The following is a 21,020-nucleotide window of genomic DNA, read 5'->3' on the forward strand; positions in this document are numbered from 1 at the left end:
TTTCCACTATGTCAGACTCACCACCGCTAAGTTAAAAATGGGGACAGGACGTAGGATGGCCTTAGGTAAATATATCACCAGAATGACTGACAATTAGGAGGACCACTTATTTGGATGATCCACCCAGAAAAAGAACATCCTCCACTATACCTTTATCATGATAATCCAGAACACCTAAAGCGCTACAAGCCTCGAGTACAGACTGAACGGAACACAGGCCTCCTGATGATCCCCAAGATTCCTTAGAATAGCGTTTCCCAACCGGGGTAAATAGCCTGTACTTATATTGCGCTTTTTCACGTCAGGAGAGTTCAAAGCGCTTTACACTACATTCACACACACACTCTCACTGATGGTGGCAAGCTACATTGTAGCCACAGCTGCCCTGGGGCTCACTGTCAGAGGCGAGGCTGCCATACACTGGTGCCACCGGGCCCTCTGACCACCATCAGTAGGCAATGCAGGTGAAAGCTGAAGCCGGTGTTTAAATTGTCAACCCTTCGGTTTCAGGGCAAACTCCTAAACCCGAAGCCACTGTTGCCCCACAGGCGTACAGGTACCCCTAGTGGTCCGTGAGTGCATTGCAAGGGAGGCAATAAAATATTTTATTTCTTAGGTTGAAAAATAAAATAGGGCTTTGTCTCTGTTTTGCTTTGTAAGGACCCAATTGAAAAATTAAACAAGCATTTTTCAGCCAAAACATAAATGTTCTTATATGTTTAAAACGGATTAAGTCAGTCTGAATATAATTTTATTCTGTATTTTGTTTCCAATTTATCAAGTTTAAAAGTGATTATAAGGGAGTTACTCCAAGGAGTAAGTTTTATAAAAACAGGTGTATAAAATTATTTAATTTTGTATTTATTTCAATTTTTACCAACTTCCAGGCAACATATTGATGTTTTTTTTTATTTGAGGTGGAAAGCATATAATTATACAAATTAAATGATTAAGATAGATAGAATGATAGATTGATAGATAGGAAATTTACCTGCTCAATAGCAAAGATAAAAACATATAAAATAGGATACACAAAATTCATTAAAAAATATTAATTATAATAAAAAACTCAGTCCTTCAAGAGGCATTAAACTGTCTAATTGAGGCCAGGACAAAAGATCTTGTGTATCTCTCTGTTCTACTTCTCACAGAGATTTGTCTTTATTTCAGTTATTGTACATTCCACTTTTGGACAATCACCGATACTTTTGACTGAGAGGGGTACTCCTGGTAAGACAAAATGCCCAAATGGGTACACGGGTCAAAAAAGGTTGGAAAACACCGTCTTAGAAAACACTGTGGTCTGACAAGATAACAGCTGCACTCTGTGGAAGATGTAAGAGTAGTGACATCTGGTGTAAAAGTACCGCGGCCGGTATAACAGCGGGACATGGTGGTGGTAGTTTAATAATATGGTGCTGTTTTGCTTCTTTAGATGTAATTGGTTTATCCATGAATTATGTCAAAGTGCCTTTATTTAGCAGAACAGAGACAGAAAGCATAAGAGGAAAAAAATACAGCTTAATGATGCTGAATTCAAACGAGTGGATAAATATTTCTCTAAAGTGAAAAAAAGAAATAAATATGGCAGATATCACTTACCTTTTTTTTCAGGTTTAGGGACAGATGAGTCATCAGGTTCAGGTAGGTCTTGGGTGATTTTTTTTCCCATTATAAAATTAGTTCTTAACGGCATTGGATGAGTTTCAAGTTTAGAAATCAATTAACTGTTTTCCTTTTTCTAAACATTATACCTTAGAATTAAAGAGGAAATGAAAATATTTTTATTCCTCCACTTTGCTTTTATTTGAACAAAATGGACATTCTACATAGAATTACATAATGCAGTTTAACAATACAAAATCTACACAATTATACAATGTTTTTTTTTTTTACTTTTTGTTCGACAGTTAACTGTACAGGATAAATGGATACAATACTGTGCTTTTATTCCTTTCATTTAATTCTATATTTGGCACTTGACCACAGGTTGCAATTGAAATTAAATAAAGGAGTGGAAGTACCTGATTGTCTAACAGAAAGGAGCAGAAGTTTGAATCACAGTTCATTTTTTTTCTTTTCTTTAAATAGTTTAGCCCAACTATTACATTTATACACCTGTGAATACAACTGTATCTCTGCTCAGCAGGGCAGAGTGGAGTATAATGAATCCTGATAGAAGTAGAGAGATCTGCTCCTGCAAACGACTTCCAGCCTGTGTTTAGAAGCGAAAAAACAAACTGCTGTTCTTACAGTGTTACTCAGAGGAAAAATACAAACCAGAACATTGTCACTCAAATAGAACAATTGTTTTTTTCTTGAACAGAAAATATCCTGGCAGACCCTCCTTTAATGAAAAGAGTGCGGACGGCTTTAGACTTAAATCTGCTGACATCTTGTTTCTGAATGGGGAAAATTAAGTTACTTTAAACTAATAGTAGGAAAAGTCAAATGCATTGAAAAAAACAAAACATGTGCAATCCTCTCCTTTTGCTTAAAATATGTCTAGCATACAAACGAGTGATTGTACAGGTTTTCTCACAATTGTCAGTAAAAGAAATCCAAACATCTGTCGTCACATTTCAGTATTTTGAAAACTTTAAAGTTAAATCTTTACGCTGCAACAAAACGCTGCAGTAATTTCAGAATAAAATAAAAACATACTATTTATATTCATATCTGCTTTGTCATTCCATTTGAACTGCGGTTGCATGCATGCAATCACAGCTCATTTTATGCACATCCCAAATGTAAGGGGAGTCTTTCCAGAATCCACATGCGTATAATCTGTGGTCACGACAATTCAACTTCATTCAGAAATATCCAAGTCAGTTTTGGTTCTTTCGTAACATTCTTTCAAAAGTAATACAGTACAATAAAAAAAAAAAAAATAAACTCCTTATTTAAACAACAATCTCCAGATTGTCTGTTTAAATAACTCCTCTGTAGTCCCAGACTGACATGCTTCATTCTTTTTTTTTTTTATGCCAGTGTTGACAGTGAGCTAAAGCAATACTTGGTAAGGATCTGTTTGTCATGTCGGCTGCACGGATAAAACCAGCATTCTTCTCTTTAAAAATAAAAAAAAAGGATAAAAACAAACCAGGATTGTTTCAGCGTACCTCGTGCATCGCCTACCCAGCTGCTCTCACTGCACAGGGAGAGCTTTTCTCTTCCCAGTGAGTCTTTGATGGTATGTCAGTCCTTCAAGTCAAATCTGTACCGTGGATCAGACTCGTGTTTGTGCAGAACCTTTGACCAAACATCGAGGCCTGTGAACAGTGTGTGCATCGGGTTGTTTGAAAGATTAGATGTATATGTAAGTATATCCTGTTTCAGTATAGTGAGTGTTCATGTGCCTCTATAGGTCAAAGTATTACATTTCAAAAGAGTCTCAGGTGGGTCGAATGGGAGAGATTTTAAAAATGTGCTAAAGTATCAGTCCAGTTTCCTACTGCCCAGCACTGCTGGGATCACACTGCAACAGCCGCACTATGGACGGGTCGTTCTTCGCTCCCTCCACAAACTCCTCCAGGGACAGTTTACCTGAAACAGACAAAGCTTTGTTAATACATTTTTTTTTTCTGACTTTCAGCTGCTTGTTTGTAACGACAGGATGCTAGGCGAGTCTTACCATCTCGATTTGTGTCCATCTGCCTGAAGATTTTATCTGTGCGTTTCTCAGGTGTGGATTCATCCTCGGGCATTTTCATTACAGAGGAAACCATCTTGTAGATGGCCTGAATATGGGTTGTACCAAAACAAAGAAAGAAAAACAAAACATTCAGTCAAACTGTTTTTTTAAGGTTCATACTGATCATTTGGACAGCAGCCTAAACCCATCACTGATATACGCGGCTGATTTTTGGAACTGATTCCCCCCCCACATTCCTCTGTTTACACAACAAAAATGGCAAAATTATTTCAAATGTTACACAAGTCTTAATAAAAAAATGAATAAATAAATGTTTATTAACACATCAAAAAAACAAAATATAACAACGAATATCAGATTTGCCAACACATGTATGTGTTGGCTTGAACAAAAATATCAGCTGGCCAATGTGTCGGTCTATCTCTATTAAATGTCCACACAAACTGTTCACTCTCAGACCATATATTTACCATAATCATTAAAAAAAATCTAAACTTTTATCAAAAGTTAAAGATTTATCCCTGAAAGAAAAAGCTAGTTTATGGCCTCTAACAAAACATGAAAGCAGTGAAAACAGAATCTGTTTACAGATCTGTTGGTTATGTCCACCACTTATCTTTCAGTTGGTCAGAGATGATAGGGAGATGGATGGAGCAATGGGCGACAAATTAAAAATAAACCTTATAGAGGCTGGAAAAGCTTAAATCCTGGAGACAAGGCTCACTTTCCAACAGAACAGTCATAAAAACTACAGAGGAATGGTTTAGACCTCCTGTTGGGATGGTTCACAGAGAGCCTCCATCCAATCTGACTTGGTTTGAACAATCTAACAAAGAAGAACTAAAAAAGCTACCAGGTTTATGATGTTTAAAGCTGGTAGAGTCCAAAGGCTTACGAGCTGTAACCAATTATTTTTGCATGTATTTATTAATTTACATTTATAAAATGTCATGAATCTGTCATAAATTTCTTGCTCTATCATAACCAGTTGTAAAATATCAGAAGGCATGAAGAGTTTTTTTGTATTGATGAAAACGAATCTGTCGGATTGTATTGAATTAATCCCAGGAGTGAATAATGAAAGAAAAAGCTATCTAAATCCACAGTCTCAGAGTTTTATAACATTCCTACAAATAAACACGCATTCACCATACAAGTCTCTTAAGTATAATGAAAACTAATTTGGAAGACGGATTACCTAAGGCGCTTCATTTAGCACCATGATATATGATGTAACAACATGTGTAAAGGCTTGCTGGGTGGCGTGTGTGTGAATGACGCACAGGGAGGAGGTGTTCGTCCAATTAGACAAGAGCTTCATTTAGCTTCAAGTAAAGAAGCCCTTTGGCTAAGTGAAGGTTTGATTGAGAAGATCAGAAAAGAAACGTCCTGTTGTGATGGTCATTCAGTTCCAGTTCAGAAATGAGAGCCAGACAGGAAGCAGCTATCATCTATTTATGCAGAGGAAGGATGTAATATTGTAGCAACCAATGGGAATAATCTAGGGCTGATGATACCATATCTTTCTTCATTGTGCTTGTTATAATACAATTACCATACTAATATAAACATAATAAAACCCTTTTGAAAAACTGCCAACAATGTCCACATAAGATGCCTTTACAACCTATGAGGACCATTTGCCAAGTTTAAAAACTAAACATTTCATAAATATTTGCTTGAGAAAACTAAAGACATAAAGCCTGAATGTCAGTGAATGAAAAACTCTGTAATCAATATTTACTGCAATATTAAAAAAAATAATATCACAATTACTATATTAAAAGGAATTGTGACAGGAAAAAAAATTTGTTGGACCAAAAACCGCATAAATTAGGTTAATAATATATATTTTTTCACCTGCGATGTTTCAGTGAGGTTAATTAAGTATTTTGAATTGAGTTGAACTGAGATGAAATTCCTATGCCAATAAAATGACATGAACTGAAGCAGAGAAAAGCTGAGGGAGTCTAAAAGGAAAACACTCCTATGATGAGCTGATCTCTTACCGTTACTATCTCCAGCATCTCCGCCTTGCTGATGTATCCGTTCCCATCCAGGTCGTACATACTAAACGCCCACTTCAGCTTCTGGTCCAGCCGGCCTCTGGAGGTGACGCTGAGGGCGATTATGAACTCCCTGAAGTCTATGGTCCCGTCGGCGTTGGCGTCAAAGGTGCGGAAGACATGCTCGGCGAACTTTGAGGCATCTCCATACGGGAAAAAGTTGGCGTAAATCTTTTTGAACTCTTCCATGGTGAGGGCGCCGCTGGGGCAGTCCCGCAGGAAGCCTTTGTACCACTCTGTGATCTCGTGTTCGGTGAAGTCCGTGTTCTCCATAAGGTCCTGCATGACGTCGGGACGGAGCTTGCTGTTCTGTTTGCCCATGGCTGCTTCTCTGGAGGTGGTGCTTGATTTGAAAGCAGGCTGCTGAGCAAGAGACAAAAAACATACACATATATTTAAGCAAGAGTGATGGGGAAAGGCCTGAACAAAAACAGATGTATATACACTAAAACTAATGCAAATATGTACCAAAAAATATGGGAGAAGCTTTGAAAGCAACAGCTATTTACCAGAAACAACTAAAATACCAAATCAAATCCTCATTTAACCACCCTTAGCTGAACTGCAAATGATTAAGAAGCTTCTAGGTTACAAAAAACATTTCAAAGAGTCCCATTCTCCCTCTAATAACCAGATTATCCAGCAGGAAGAGATTCTTGTTGATAAAAAGGTCACAGGGTCTGTCTTAGAAACTTAGATTTCATACTCCATAAAACTCTTGATTTTTTTAATAGTTTTTCCGTGCATGATAATTCTATATGATGAACAGAAGAAGAACTTGCCTTTACTAAATTTGAACATTAGTGAGCTTTATAACAGGAAATTGTGGAACAAATGCATTGATTAACAAAGCAAAGTTTCAATTTTTGTTGTCTATTTTAACATCAGTATTACTCAGTTATGCTTTCTTAGTAAAATTATCACATCTACAAAACTCATTTTCCAAAAAAGGAAAAAGTATTAGAATTTCAGAGTTTCTATTTCACTGCCAGGTGCAAAGGAAAAACAGAGACCACCAAATGTCTGCAGAGAGCAGAACATCTGTACACAAACCAACCACACCTGTTGATAACCACGTGTGCAATAATGCGCCTTTGCTTGCATCTCTGCAGATGCAACTTACATTTCCTGCAAGAACTCTGAGACTCATCACTGACAAACAATATCTCAGCCTTTCCATTATTTCCTGAGATGTAAAACAAACTTCTTTCAGCTCAATTTTTAAAAAACAGGTAGCTTTAATTTCTTTCATAAGCTTAGAGGCAACAATGAGGTGCAGTCATCCTCAGATTTCCCTGCAGTTACCGAATCCTCGTCGTAACGCTACAAGAGCAGGGAAAACAGATTACCACCTGGTGATATTCATAGATTTATTTATATTTTATCATGGCAGACAGCTTAAAACTAAACAAAAAACACAGATTTAAATATAACACCAGTTGATTATGATAACAGCATGATTTAATCATTAATATACCCCATAACTATTCTCAGAATTACACAGTTGCCTTAAAAAAAACTTTTCAAAAGATTTTAAAGATGAACAACGCTCCCTGCCAAACTGCCCCAATGGTTTCCAATCATATTAATGAGATGTAAGAAAACCAGCTGATTAAACCACAAGTGTCTCTACCAATGGAGCTTCAATATCGCTTCCCCTCCTCTACTTATTGCTGGATGCCATTAGCCAACTTTCAAAACAAAGCAAAATGTCTCGAAGATGTGCAAATATGACAAGAAAATTGTTAATCATCACAAAAGCATTTTTACAGCTTCAAGAAAATGCATAAAGATGATAAGAAAGATGATAAATTCACACTAGTAATTCAAATAACATAAAATTTAAAAAAATTGATAATGATAAATAAAAACTTACAAAATGATAATTTAGTAAAAAATACTGAATTTGACCAAAAAAATGCTCTTGGAAAAAAAAGGGGGGGGTTAAAAAAAAATAAAAGTACCTAGCTGATGAACAGTGAACTAAAATATCTGTAAACAGGTGCAGAAGTCTTTCTAAACACTACAGAAAACACACATACACAGTAATTTCGCTATGGTTAAAAATTGACTAAATTTATGTCTTATAAATTAAGTAAATCTCAAAATTTTTTAAGGGCAGCTGATGTTTCTTTGTTTTTAATGGAAGCGTATTTAAACTTTCAACCACAACTATTTTTTTTTGCCCTACCTGACCTTTTTTGACCTACCTTGTCCCTTTCTAAATTGATATTTAGCTTTGCAATTAGATCCCAGGCCTTGAAAAGGAAATTCACTATATTTCCACCCCATCTTTTTTTTTTTTTTTAATACACCCAGTCTAAGGGAAATCACACCAGCCTGAGAGCTAAAAGTCTTGTTCAATATCAAAAATGTATGTTTTTATATGTAAAATTTAGCCCTCCACGTTTCTTGTTCTCAGTAAAGTACCCAGTAAAGTAATTGCCCTTTTCTGTTCAGGTCTCAGTCTGTCTGTTGAAGAGGACTGAACCACAATTCTGTTAAATTACTATTTTAATTGCTTGATAAATTCTTGTGCATCATAATAATGGTTTTAGAGGTAGAGGAGAAACAACAAGCCATGCATCCACTCTCATTATCACAGTCAGATAAAAATAAATACAAAAACTTTCCAGAATGCTTTTGGCTGACATTAGAAATTAATAAGGCTTCCAGGAAAGCCTGATGGCTTGTTCAGCTGCTTGCCTTTAGTTTTAGTTGGAAATTACCTGCATCCATCCAGCCAGACTATTTACATGCTGACTAAAATGTTTTGTCTTCCATTATAACAAACCAGACTGATGAGATTAATTTGTGTTTCTCCTGAGAGCTTCATCAAAACAGCAGCATGAGGTTTAGACTTAATCAGCTGGATGCATTTGTTGGATAAATGGTTGTTTTGCCATCAATTTAGCAACCACAAAACTCTACGAGGAAAAAATCTTTCCTTTCAACTACTTACTAAACATAGATGGTGCGTTTTTGCAAAAAATCAACAGCAGATTGATTAATGTTAATATAGATGTTTTTAAATGGGATTTAACTTGGATAAGGGACAAAAAATGTTTACATTAATCTAACATTGAAGAAAAAATATTCAAAAGACTTCTCAGTCATTAATTTAATTGTGCTCTTTTTGATAGATGTTTTACAGAAAGTATCTCAATTATGACACAAATCAATATTCTCCTTATTCCAACTTAAATGGAAACTAATGTACCATTTTTAAGTTTGATTTGTTGTTCTTAACACTTATGGAAACAATAAATGAAAACTATTAGACAAACTGGTAAATTAATTAGAAATATCAATCATGTGAATTCAATTTGAGTTTAAACAATTGGAGCTTTGATCCACTGATACAAGGTTTGGCCAATTAGGAATTCTTCTTTAAACTGCAGTAAAAGACAACATAAGAGAAAAACAGTTATATTGGTTTCCAGTTTAATTTGAATGAAAGAGCAGTAGCTTTGTACCTTTACAAAAAAAAAAAAAAGATTAGTCTTTATTTTAGGGTGTTTTTAAGAATCTTATGTTAGCAATTAGCATGGCTAGCATTACTAAAACTGTATTGATTGTGTAGACTCCAGAGAGAAAGGATTTTTACTTTAACCTTGAAATTTTAAATAGTTTGTCATCATTTCTAACTTATAAAAGACAGAGACCTAAAACATGAAAAACTAAATAAAATTGAGCAAGTTTGTTAGTAACCAAAAAGATGTCTTACCACATACTTGAATATATTTTCCTTACGTTACAATACATTGTTATTCAAACCTTCCTCTTAAGGCAGGTGTTGCTTCTATTCTACAGTGAAAGTAAGGGTTAGCTTTGTTATAAAAAAAAATAAAAAAGGATCAATTGAGCCCGGTATCACTTTCATCATAAGATGGCCGCACCAAGATGGCCGCACTTATTGTGCTTTCACTGACCAACAAACAGATTATCAAGTTTTCAATTAGAAAGCCTCCAGTTTTGGCTGGCAGAACTAAAAGACTGGCGCTTCCAGTCATCTCTCTTAGTGCTGTTTCATGCTAGGACAGATTCCCCTTCAGCTATATGCATTTCACCACCAGTCTGGAGAAACTGAATTAATCTATAAACATTTACAATGAAAATACCTTTTATTTGAAGTGGAAAAAAGTTCTTCCAGTCTTATACTGATGACAAAGTCTTTAATTTTCATAGTCTTGGTCAAAGTTTTTATAGACAAAGATTAATGACATAAAATACATATATCCCATATATGTAACTGAATACAAGCGCATGTCACATCAATATAATATGGCAAGGTTTTTAAAACAAACGGCGAGGGAGCAGTGGGAGAGATATCTGTCTTCAATCATTTCAAGCAGTTTATTCATTATCAAACTTTTTTTTTTATGTGATCATTATCTTTTTTTATTTACTAAAATACCAAAATAGTCTATCTTTAAGACTTTAATGACCTAAAAAAAGGCAATAAAATTCTGAGCCAACATCTTTGATGTTCAAAATGAGCCCAGTTAAAAGACTTCAATTGTGTTCCTGCAGCCAGAGCAACATTTCCACTCCAGGGTGTCCATACTTTAAAACAAGATTAAATAATAAGAACCTGGACCTCTATCGAACATCCCATCATCTAGTCACCCCAAGATCTTCTCTATTTCTGGCTCTGTGAGATCAGTGCCCACAATTAACCGCTAAGGCTCTTACCTGCTGCCCCTGGCAGAGTGGTGCCGACAGGCTTACATAACGACTGCTAAGTTCACGTGGTGGAGGCAGATTCTCTCTTGAGCATCCCAGGAGGTCAGGATAAGTGAGTGAAAGCTAGTTTAACCTTCTGAGCTGAGAACAGGCCAGAGATAGAGCTGCTGACCTAAGCTAAAGCTGTGTGAGTGAATCTGAACTGAACATGCTATCACTTTTAGTTTTGAGTAAAAATAACATGAACACCAAGCATGGTCAAATAACTTTAACTTAGAAGACTAAATCTCAGAAATGATATGAAAAAAAGCAGCATATTACCATGGAAATCTAATGTAACAAATATCTGATATTCAAAGTTTTGCCAATGAAAATAGTCGTGTTGCTTTCTTGTATTTTATTGTTTTATTATCAGAGATTTTGAACACGAGCAAGAAACAACACCTTAAGATAAACACTGAGGTAATTTAAAGCTTTTAGTTCATTTAATAGAAAAACTCCACAAAATGTGCTTTCAACTAGGATTTTTTGGTCATAATAACAGAACAGAAAGTTGTTAAATTGATTGATTTTCAGAAGAAAAAAAATAAATAGTACAATAAATATGATAATGGAACAAGCTCTTCTTTTCTACTGTTTTGACATCTTTCCCAACATAATTTTTTGGTCTAGGCATCTCTGATTAAAAAAAGAAAATATTTGACCTGATTGGTCATACTTACTAAATGTTATATTAAACAATTTAGTGCAGCGATGTAAACTATTGCTGGATAATAAGATGACTATTGATTGATCAATGTTGTGTCTCATCTCATAGTGAGCCATCTGGGCCACTGAAAACAAGCATCTATTGTCTGCAGACAGTGTAAGACCAAATATCACTGGACTTAAGAATGAATGATATTCTACCAAAAAAGGCAAAATATTATCTTTCTTCAGCTGCAGTGTTGCAGAAATTGTCACTAAAATGATGACCATGTTTTGATGTAATGTAAAGCTCTTTATATCAGTATCGCCCCTTCCTCCCCATACAGTGTATCCCTAGAATTTATGTCCAAATGATTTTGAAATATGTACCTGAATAAATTCACAGTTATGATGGTTAAGAAAAGAGAAAAAGATGATATTTCCAATTTTCATTTTTAAAGAAATCTAGGATTTAATGAAACTTTAACTCCACTGGTCAGAAACTTAAGACAATGATAGATTTCAGTTTTCCTGTAGATCTGATGTGCCAATTTTAAAACTGGACTTCTTTTTAATTAACAAATGATAAGGGCACATCAAATCTCCAAGCAAAAAAACTTTAATTAGATGTACAGTGACAAAACTTGATACCAATATTATAAATGTCCAGCAGATTTCATGATAGAGAAAGCAGGTATGGAGTCAGAAGATAAATTAATACAGACTAAAATAGTGAAACTTCTTACTTGTATTGTATTTAATAATCATGCATTTTTCAATATTTGATGTTTTAAACAGAATACTGCATCAACAAAAAGACACAATGTACTAAATAAACCTGGAGACAATAAATAAGTAAATATATATATATATATATATATATATATATATATATATATATAAGATTTTAGAATGATAAAGCATTGGTGTTAACTGGTGTTTAAATAAATATGTTTCATTTCTGAAGCTGTTGCAAACATTTATTTGCATTTAAGTGAAGAACCACATGCAGCTGGTTTCTTTCTAGTGTAATTAAGTTGCGCTGTTCTCGTTGCTTTAGGCTCTTCACAGAGACGTTTGTCTCAGAACATTTTGTTGTTCAGTTATGTAAGGGACGCACGTCTCCATTTATATCCTCCAGGTAAGCCTTGACGCAAGACTGCAGCGGATAATCCAAGAACAGAGGGAGGTGAAGGGAGCCAAAAGGACTAAAAAGGACCAGATTACTGACCATATGAAAAAGGTTAAGTATCATGCGTCTCTCTCAGGCATGCAAAACTTAATAAAACCACACTTTAACTTCAAGAGCAAAAAATCTAAACCTTTTCTTTTTCCTTCTTTGCAGTAATAGAATTTTCAATTGAGAGGCAGCTTTCACATTAGGCCCAATATAAGAAATAAAATGTATGCTTATGTTATGTATCATTAAGGTAAAAGAATGCATATTAAACAGCTATGCATTCAAACAAGCACACACATTCTCTCTCTAATTGCTTACAGTTATGCAGATTGGTAACAATCATTTCTGTTGTTAGTAAAGCTCCAAAAAAACTGTCAAAAGATTGAAATAGGAGGGCTGACTAACAACTGCAGGAGAAATAATGAAAAAAGATAATTGTTGTCTTTACTGCTCTACCTATTAATTAAATACAAAATCATAATAATAAGCCACATAAACTATCAGCATGTAGTTTGATTGTCCAAACTGAGCTGAGGAAATATCAGGTAAAGGTTATGAAAAAAAAAAGCATTTAATTTTTGATTTTCTTCAATTTTTAAATGTGTTCCAGGCTTGCAAAGTTTTGTTTTATTTTTTTATTACATTAGAATTTCTATTTTTTCCACTTCTCACAGTGTAGCAAATGATGAAAATCTGAGTTGAAATTGTGAGCACAGCCTTTATTGTTTAGTGAAAACATTTTACATCAATGCAGATAACTGCCATGGGAAGTTACAATAACTAGTGCACAGGAAACACTTTTACTTTAAACCCACATATTTGATCTCACTATGCTTTCATCTCTAGGTACATGCAAGAACTGAGGGTGTCGATGCAGCTTCAATTCAAACTGGTTGACTTGCTGCCCCTGCTGGACCGTTCAGACTTGGTAAAGGCTAAAAATCTAAATAATTTGGCTCAAACATTGCACCTGTCTCGAAAACCAAGAGGAAAAAACTGTTCTGGCTATGGCCTGTTTGCAATCAAACCCTCATTAAAAGCAGCTGCTACCCAGCATAACTTCTGGAGCATGGAGCGCTCACATTACAAGTACTGTGGCAGCGTGTGTAGTGAGCTTCAGTGGCTCCTTGAATGTATAAGTGCAACTCAATCTGCCGTGTTATTTGGTGCGAGGTCAGAGTGAGACCACTACTGGTCCCATCTGGACCAAACAGTGGTAGGAAACCATTTGTGGAAAAGCTTTTCATTCATGAACGAAGAATCATTGCGCTAACTTAAGTAAGAGGAATCTAGAGTTATTGAAAGAATTTTCAAATGGATTCCTGGAAACCCGTAAAGTTAAATAAAACAATGTCCCTATCACGGGTTCAGATTCTGCAACAAACCGTTTTTCCTTTGATCATCTCTAAACTGTGACTGACAGGACAAATACTGAACCACAGATTAGCAAAAAGTTAATAAGTGCACTTATTATTCAAAGTCACATTGAAATGAACTAATTTGAACTGCAAATTGCATCAGGTTGCAGTGAAAATAAATGAAAACGGTACATTTCCTCTTCACAGCTCAGTGGTTGCATACAAAACTATTGAGCAAATAAGCCGAAATGCAAAACTCCTAAGATGTTTGTTTATATTGCATATCTTTTATCTACAGCTGAAAAGAAATGTTGATGGTAATCTACTGTAGAAGGTTACAATAGTGAACCCTCCATTATAATCTTATTATCAGCGGTGTTTAAATAAACTTGCAAATCATCATCTCCTAAGAAACTGATTTAAAGCATTTTTCAAAACACAGACTAACAACTTTCACTGTTTTGTCCTTATAATTTTTTTGTTTTGTTGTTTTTTAAGAAAATGTGAAACAAGAGGCCTAAACTTCATCATAATCCAGCACACATCGGCTCCCATTGTGAGTCGAAGAGCTCTTTGCGTCAAGGCGCTGCAGAAAACCACAATCATGACACTGAAGCCATTATGAGGAGCGGATGAGAACAAGATAACAAAATGCCAATGACGGCAGACAGAGATGAAGGGAAGAGCTGCAAAACAGACTGAGCATTGGACAAACACTCAGAGAAAATTGATGCCATTATATGCGGAGAGCAACACTCATTTTCCCCTGAATAACTAAATGTGTTTCCCTGCCGAACAGAAACAAAAGCCAGAAGGGGCGGAAATGTCAATGAGACGACTGAGCATCTCCCATTCCTCTTAGTAACTTGCATCTGCTGCAGAGGAGCAGAAAGAGAACAAGCAGTGTCCTATCAAAATCTTCTGTACTCATTTCTCTTCTCTCTTTACTGCTCCCCTTATCCTGGATTTACCCTATATCACTCACTCCTCCTACTATGTTTAAAAAAAGAACTAATTCAATTCAAAAGAGCACCGACTGCCCCATCGATGAGACAAACTGTGCTGTTTTTACCGTCAATCTGGCCCAAACCAAACAAAAAACCCAGTCATGCAGAATAAAGTAGGGAATCCATTTAAATATAACAATCATCTGTAGGAGCTTGGCATCTTCAGATGTTTGAAGAGAAGCTTTTAGCACTGCAGCGACCACTATCTTGACTCCAACCCTGTTACTACACCTCCACCACCTTCCGCTCTTCGAATGTCCTCGTTGTTTTATTGGCACCTCGAGTTACATATTACTAAAATCCAATTCAAAAGTGATGATGTCACACAGCTTTGTCTGTTGAAGCTATTTTGTTTGTTTGTTTGTTTCCTCCGTGCAAAAAGGCTTAATTCTTCTTATTTTCTGCAACTAAATGTTTTATCTGGATTAGGAAACCTCGTCCTCTTTTGACACGGTATCATTTTACGCATCTATTTCAGTTTCCATTAACACCCCCGGGAACACACTGAAGGTTCTCCCGGTGGACATTCTACCACAAACCATATATCATGTAAAATGTCTATATACATGTATACACATACTGGAGTAACTTTAATAAATATGTTAATTACCAAACTTTATAAAAATAAACAAATGGTCCAATGATCTAATATGGGTGCCTTTCGAATAAGCCTTAGTAATACATACAGCTCAAACATAATGTGCTTCTTCAAACAGTACAGAAAAATATTAGTTAACATGGATTATGTTTTAAAGTACATAATGATGCAAAGAAATATTAATTGCTAGCGTTAGTTAGCCTAGCCACTGAATAAATTAGTTGGTTAATCTTAAACATGATTGAGTTGAATTTAGGGCTGCAACTTTTTTTGCGAATCGATTAATCTGTCAATAATTTTTTTGATTAATCGATTAATAATTGGATAGCCAAAGGTTCCTTAAATAAGAGTTTCTACAACAATTAAACAAGGTGAAACAAAAACTTTCCCACTTGAGGAGTTTTGGATATAGTACATTTGAAGATGAAAACATTTTTTTTTATCTTAAAAACAAAATGTTTAAATATTTTTGGCTTTAGCTAAAAACATATTTTACAGTCTCTATCCCACGGTTAATGATTAATCGATGACTAAATTAGCTGAAGATTATTTCAATAATCTATTAATCACGATTAATCTAAATAATAGTTTTAGCCCTAATTGAATTTAATATCATTTCTAGTAAGCAGGCCTGATCCCTTATAAAATAACACAGGTTCCTGATTCCCTGTCATCCAAATTTGAGTTCCTGAAAATGTCTCCACTGGTTTTTATACAAGCTTTAGATCAGGGTTTATTTGTTTGTATTTCCTTTAACAGTAATTAATTTGGACATTTCTTATAGGTGCCACTGACGGCAGCTCAACAATTATAAGGGGTATTTTTAGAGCAGCTTAAGAACCAGGGATCTAATTGGAAAATTGGCTAGCATCTTTTTCTAGTTTTCAAACCAATAAAAAAGTTTGTTAAAGTTCCCAATAGCACTCACTGATAAAGCCAAAACTGATATTACAATTTTAAAGGATATATTATTTCAATATCGCTACAAACAAAAAACCTGAGAAAGACGGCCAAAAAGACCAAAATAGATGCCTTTACAAACTTGTCATGCCAATTATTCTGCCACGTTTACGCGACTCCTCCAATATATATTTTCTTAGAAATATTTGCCTTAAAAATTAAAAACACCTCACACAACATAAATCCTGGAATATCAGGGAATAAAAAAAGCTGTACCACAATTACTGAATAAATTTATATTGTGATATACATTGATACTAAATGATCCCAAACACCTATCAACTAAAACTCAATTTGTAAATTTGACTTTAATCTGAAGTTGGGAACAGATCAGAAGTAAACTGCAGTGTTCAACGAAGGAAGAAGGTTCCGATACTGTTTTTATAGTTAAAACCTGGTATTTTATACATATTATACACTGATGAAGACAGATCATTTAGGCTGATATCTAAAACAAATTTAAACAATTATTTTAGTTTTTTCTGTAATTTTCATCCATGTTTCAATCCAGATTCAATGACATAAACTAGCCCAGGATTTCTGGACTGGTGTGGGTTGAATGCTCTTTTAATAAGCTTTTAATGTACACTTTTGGAAGCATACAGTACAAATCAACCTAATAAGTAAAACTGTTTGGAATATTAGCTAAGAAAAATGTAGAAACCAAATGCAGTGTTAATGAGCCGACAACTGAATGTACCAATTTACACTAGGACAACAGACTCTGAATCCAGCAGATTAAAAATAAAGACAGTGTAGCCCAAGTACTGACTGAATGCATAATTTACCAGAGATGCTCATGTGATGCAAAGCCTCAAGTTGTTTGTCTGAATAAATAACTGCTATTGGTATATAAAGCCTAGAGGGCCTTTACATAGAAACAAAGGGATTTAACTTGTGGTTCAGCATGAAACTTCAGTATTGTACTTCTTTAACCACTGTAGAATAAGGAGGTTTTATGGGAATTTTGAAAATACAATTAGGATATTAAGCACTGTGGACTAAATTTAATTTGAAACAATCTTAACTGAGAGACACAAACTATTTTAAATTTTCTGCTTTTAAAATAACCTTAACTGCACCAATTAAAAAGTTATTTAAAGCTCCGCCACTCTCCTATGCAACTTCTCAATCATCAAAATTATTAACAAACACTCAAAAGCCCCAAACTGACATATTGTTCTTTTGGTAGACAGGTGTCTGATTTTAGCTTCCTCTTGTTATACGTTTATGATCTGCTAGGAAATGCAGCTAACTCCATATTACCAACCAATCTGCCTACTGAAGTATAAAATAGTACAATTGTATTTTCAAATTGGTGGATTTAGATTTAGAGGGGTTACAGTGGCTTGATTAGCACAATGTAAATTCAGAATTTTTACCATTTAATTTCAGACAAAGACTTGATTTTTGCTCTCGGACATTTTATTAATCTTTACTTTAAAATTATACATTATAAATATGATCTCACTATTCTACAAGAACATGTTTCTGTCCTTAAACATCTGTTTAAAACTATTTTCATGTCTTTAAATTCCTCTTTAGTGAAAAGGCAAAGGTGACAAAGTCAAAGTGTTAATTCCAAAAGAGAAAAAGGACCTTTAGCAAGCAAAAAATAAATAAATAAAAATAGCCTTAATCCCTACAGAAGAGGTGCAAGAAGCCAGACTTTTTTTAAATAAGGAGCAAATATTTGTGCAGTATGCATTAAATGTGAGCAGATATACTTTTGAGAAAGACAGATCTTGCAAGATCAATGTTTCAGCAACAGCGAAGTATGATGTTGGACATTTTCTGTTCTTATTTTCTAGACAAAAGAACTATCCCCATATGTCTGTGACACCAAAAAAAAGCCTTCAGCTGACAGCAGGCTGAGGAGTGATAACAGAGTGATCGCTTTTACTCTATTGACTGAGAGCACAGACAATTTACCAGAGACATTCATTTGCAGGAAAGCAAACATTTCCACTCAGTTGTCAAAGTGAAGCCAGTGCAGTAAAAACTACCTTTTCTCCCCTGCTTTATTCCACTGAGTTGACTGATGGGCTATTTGCTGAAATCAGATCCTCACTTGGCTTTGTGTGGGCTCCACTTCCTCTGTTCACGCTTTAAATACAAATAAAACGAGCACCTATGAGGACTTCTCTGGAGGTTTCATTAGGGATGAAAAGGAGCACCTTCATCCGATTAGAAATGTAGGTGAAGCCTGATCAGCGGCTAGCGATGTATAATGCTGCTGCAGGGCAAATGTGTAGAAGAAACAGTTAAGTTTCGTCCCTAAAATTGACCTCAGACCTACTAACAGTAATTGAAATAGTCAGAAATTACTTTTTGTTCGGGTTGCAAACCAATTTGAACTGAGCTGTGAGTAAATAAAAGTATCAGGAAGAGGGTACGGTGAACTCTGTGACAGGCGAGGACATTAGCAACGACTTACCTCGCTTTTTCAGTTTCGTTGAGGGATTCTTCTTTTAAAAAGTCTTCTTAATAGTCCATTACTTCGAGTAAAAGAGCTTTGAAACCAGGTGGGAAACAAACTAAAGCCTCACAGTAGCAGCAATAGCCGGTTGCTCACGGTCCAAACTCTAAAAGCGAGGCTGAATGTGTTCTCAACGGCTGCTCACTCAGACTATGCTCAGCCCACAGCTGCGTCACGTGGGCAAGTAGCGACCAATGGGAGACGGCGTTGTCCTGGCAACAGGAGACGGGACTTGAATGGCGATTAACTTGAGAAGTGTGTGTTGTTGGTGAGTTTACCGTCAGCCTTATTTAACAGGTGCCGATTGGTAACCACTTAAAAAATAAAAAAATAAAAAATAAAAAGTGGTCTGAAAAATTCGGACTTTATAATAGGGATTTCTTTCGATACCTACAACTAAGAGAATATTATAATAAAGAAATCAAAGATGGAAGTGATCCCAATGCGTTTCTGGAGACATATCAACATAAAACTCAAAAAATATCTCACAGCTGTACACTAGCCTAATGTCATGTCAAACAAATACAACTTTGTAGGTAAAAGAAAAGTGGGGAAAAGAAACAATGGTCACAATTTCAAATGAAGAATGGTATAAAATCTGTGAGATGTTTCAGACTTCTACAAATTCACTAAAATGGAGGAAATTCAACTGGAAAACGCCATCTATTAAAAGTAAACAACTGTCCACCCAACAAATATGTTTTGGAGGCAATGTGGCACAGCTGACGCCAACCATGCACATGTTTTCTGGAACTTCGTTGAGATAAAAACTTCCTGGTCTTCTATCCACCGTACTCAGTGCAAAGTACTGTTGTATTCTGTTCCATTTACTTTTACCACAATGTATTTTGGCCTTATGTGTAATGTGAAAAAAGATGATCAGTATTTGGTTGAGATATTACTGTCAGCAGGGAGGAAAGCCATATAAAAGGATGGCTTAGACCTGAGCCACCCAACCACACTCAGTGGATGGACATTGTGGAGGAAATATTCACAATGGAAAGAATGGCTTAATTTAGATTTAAAAAGCTAAATTTAAAGAAAAATGGATAACATAAATTAGCCTCGGAAACTGTCTGACTTTTCTATCTGACAACCGGTTGCTGTCTTTGGTTTGAGTGTTCACTTTGTTTTGGTTTTGTACTTTGCTGATGCTCAGAGGGCTGAGATCAGTGCATGGTTTCTTTTATTGTTAAAAACAATAAAGATAAAAGTGGGGAAAAATGGAAAGTTGTCTGACATGAGTGTGAGATACTGGAGATACTGTGTGTTTGAAAGTTAAAAATTATGAGTTTTTATGTCTGAAATATTCCTGTGTAACAGCAATGAGGTATTGTACATGATTTTATGTTTGCCTTCAAACAAACTTTGTATTTACGTCAACAAAATGTCCCCACCACTCTTACTAGAGTCTTGTTCCCTGAAATCATTGTGGTGGGGCCAGTAGCAGCAGCCAAATTTGCTATTGGCTTGCAGCTTATGTATGCATCACAAAGGAATTGAAGTTGAATTGAATTGAATGCAAATGAAGTTATATATCCCATTTCCCCCCGTTTGACTATGTTATTGCAAAAGTTATAATGCAATTATTAAATTTCTATGCACTGTGAAAGTTCATATGATCAGGTTTGATCTCTCTGACAGCAATGGCAGTGCTATTTTTCCAGGCGGTATGTATAAGCAAATTGGATGGCATGCAAATTCAGTATACACACAATGAGGTTAAAGTTTCTTCTCCCAAAGTCCATCATACATCTTTCTGTGCAGTCCATTATTTCCTCTGGCTATATTTTGCTGGGGGAATTTTAGCTGCATATTTAGATGGTAACTGATTACGGTAAGCAATACCATCTACTTTGGCAATTGAAGTCAGCTCTAAGCTATACATCTATAGAAGATATAGATACAGAGCACTCAGTTATGCTAATATCATAAAAACGTTTTACTTATAGATGTTACATGCAGTTTGAATGTCTTAACGAGAGGTAGGGTTTTAGTATTGACTTTAGTTTATAAGGTTACATTTAAATCATATGTACTGAATGAAAAATTGAACTTGTTTGCAGCGTTCATCATCTGCTGCTGCATCTGTGAAATGAGCTTACTTATTTCTGAGAATTGCATGATGATGCTGCTGATGATGAAGATAAGAGGGCTTACTGATGATGACCACCATGCAGTCGATGTTGCCCTGCACAGGTGTTCCTATCCAGGCACATTGAGAGGCTGCATGCTTTGGCTAAGATGATTAGTGGAAGTCAAAGCCATGCTGAGCTTATTCAGTCGCTGTTCCAAGGAGCGTTTTCTTAATGGCTTTAGGAGGTCCACTGAGAGTCCCTCCCTC

The 21,020-nt window shown here is 35.5% G+C and overlaps 1 protein-coding gene across 2 annotated transcripts; it reads right to left on the bottom strand.

Moving 5' to 3' along the window:
- Window positions 1–1,807: 1,807 nt before the first annotated feature.
- LOC107088380 (neurocalcin-delta B) lies at window positions 1,808–18,817 on the bottom strand. Of its 2 annotated transcripts, none has more exons than XM_015380511.1 (4): window positions 18,635–18,817; window positions 5,665–6,084; window positions 3,635–3,740; window positions 1,808–3,546 (listed from the first exon to the last, which is right to left on the bottom strand). In XM_015380511.1, exons 2-4 carry the CDS (start codon window positions 6,040–6,042, stop codon window positions 3,452–3,454), a joined length of 579 nt encoding a protein of 192 aa, XP_015235997.1. In that variant the 5' UTR covers window positions 6,043–6,084; window positions 18,635–18,817; the 3' UTR covers window positions 1,808–3,451. The 2 variants fall into 2 exon arrangements, with proteins under 2 accessions (XP_015235997.1, XP_015235996.1); XM_015380510.1 differs by having other exon boundaries at window positions 3,325–3,546; window positions 5,665–6,081.
- Between the last annotated feature and the right edge of the window lie 2,203 nt (window positions 18,818–21,020).

This window comes from Cyprinodon variegatus, unplaced genomic scaffold (genome assembly GCF_000732505.1).
Source record: "Cyprinodon variegatus isolate N-32 unplaced genomic scaffold, C_variegatus-1.0 Scaffold216, whole genome shotgun sequence".
NCBI classification, from domain to species: Eukaryota; Metazoa; Chordata; class Actinopteri; order Cyprinodontiformes; family Cyprinodontidae; genus Cyprinodon; species Cyprinodon variegatus.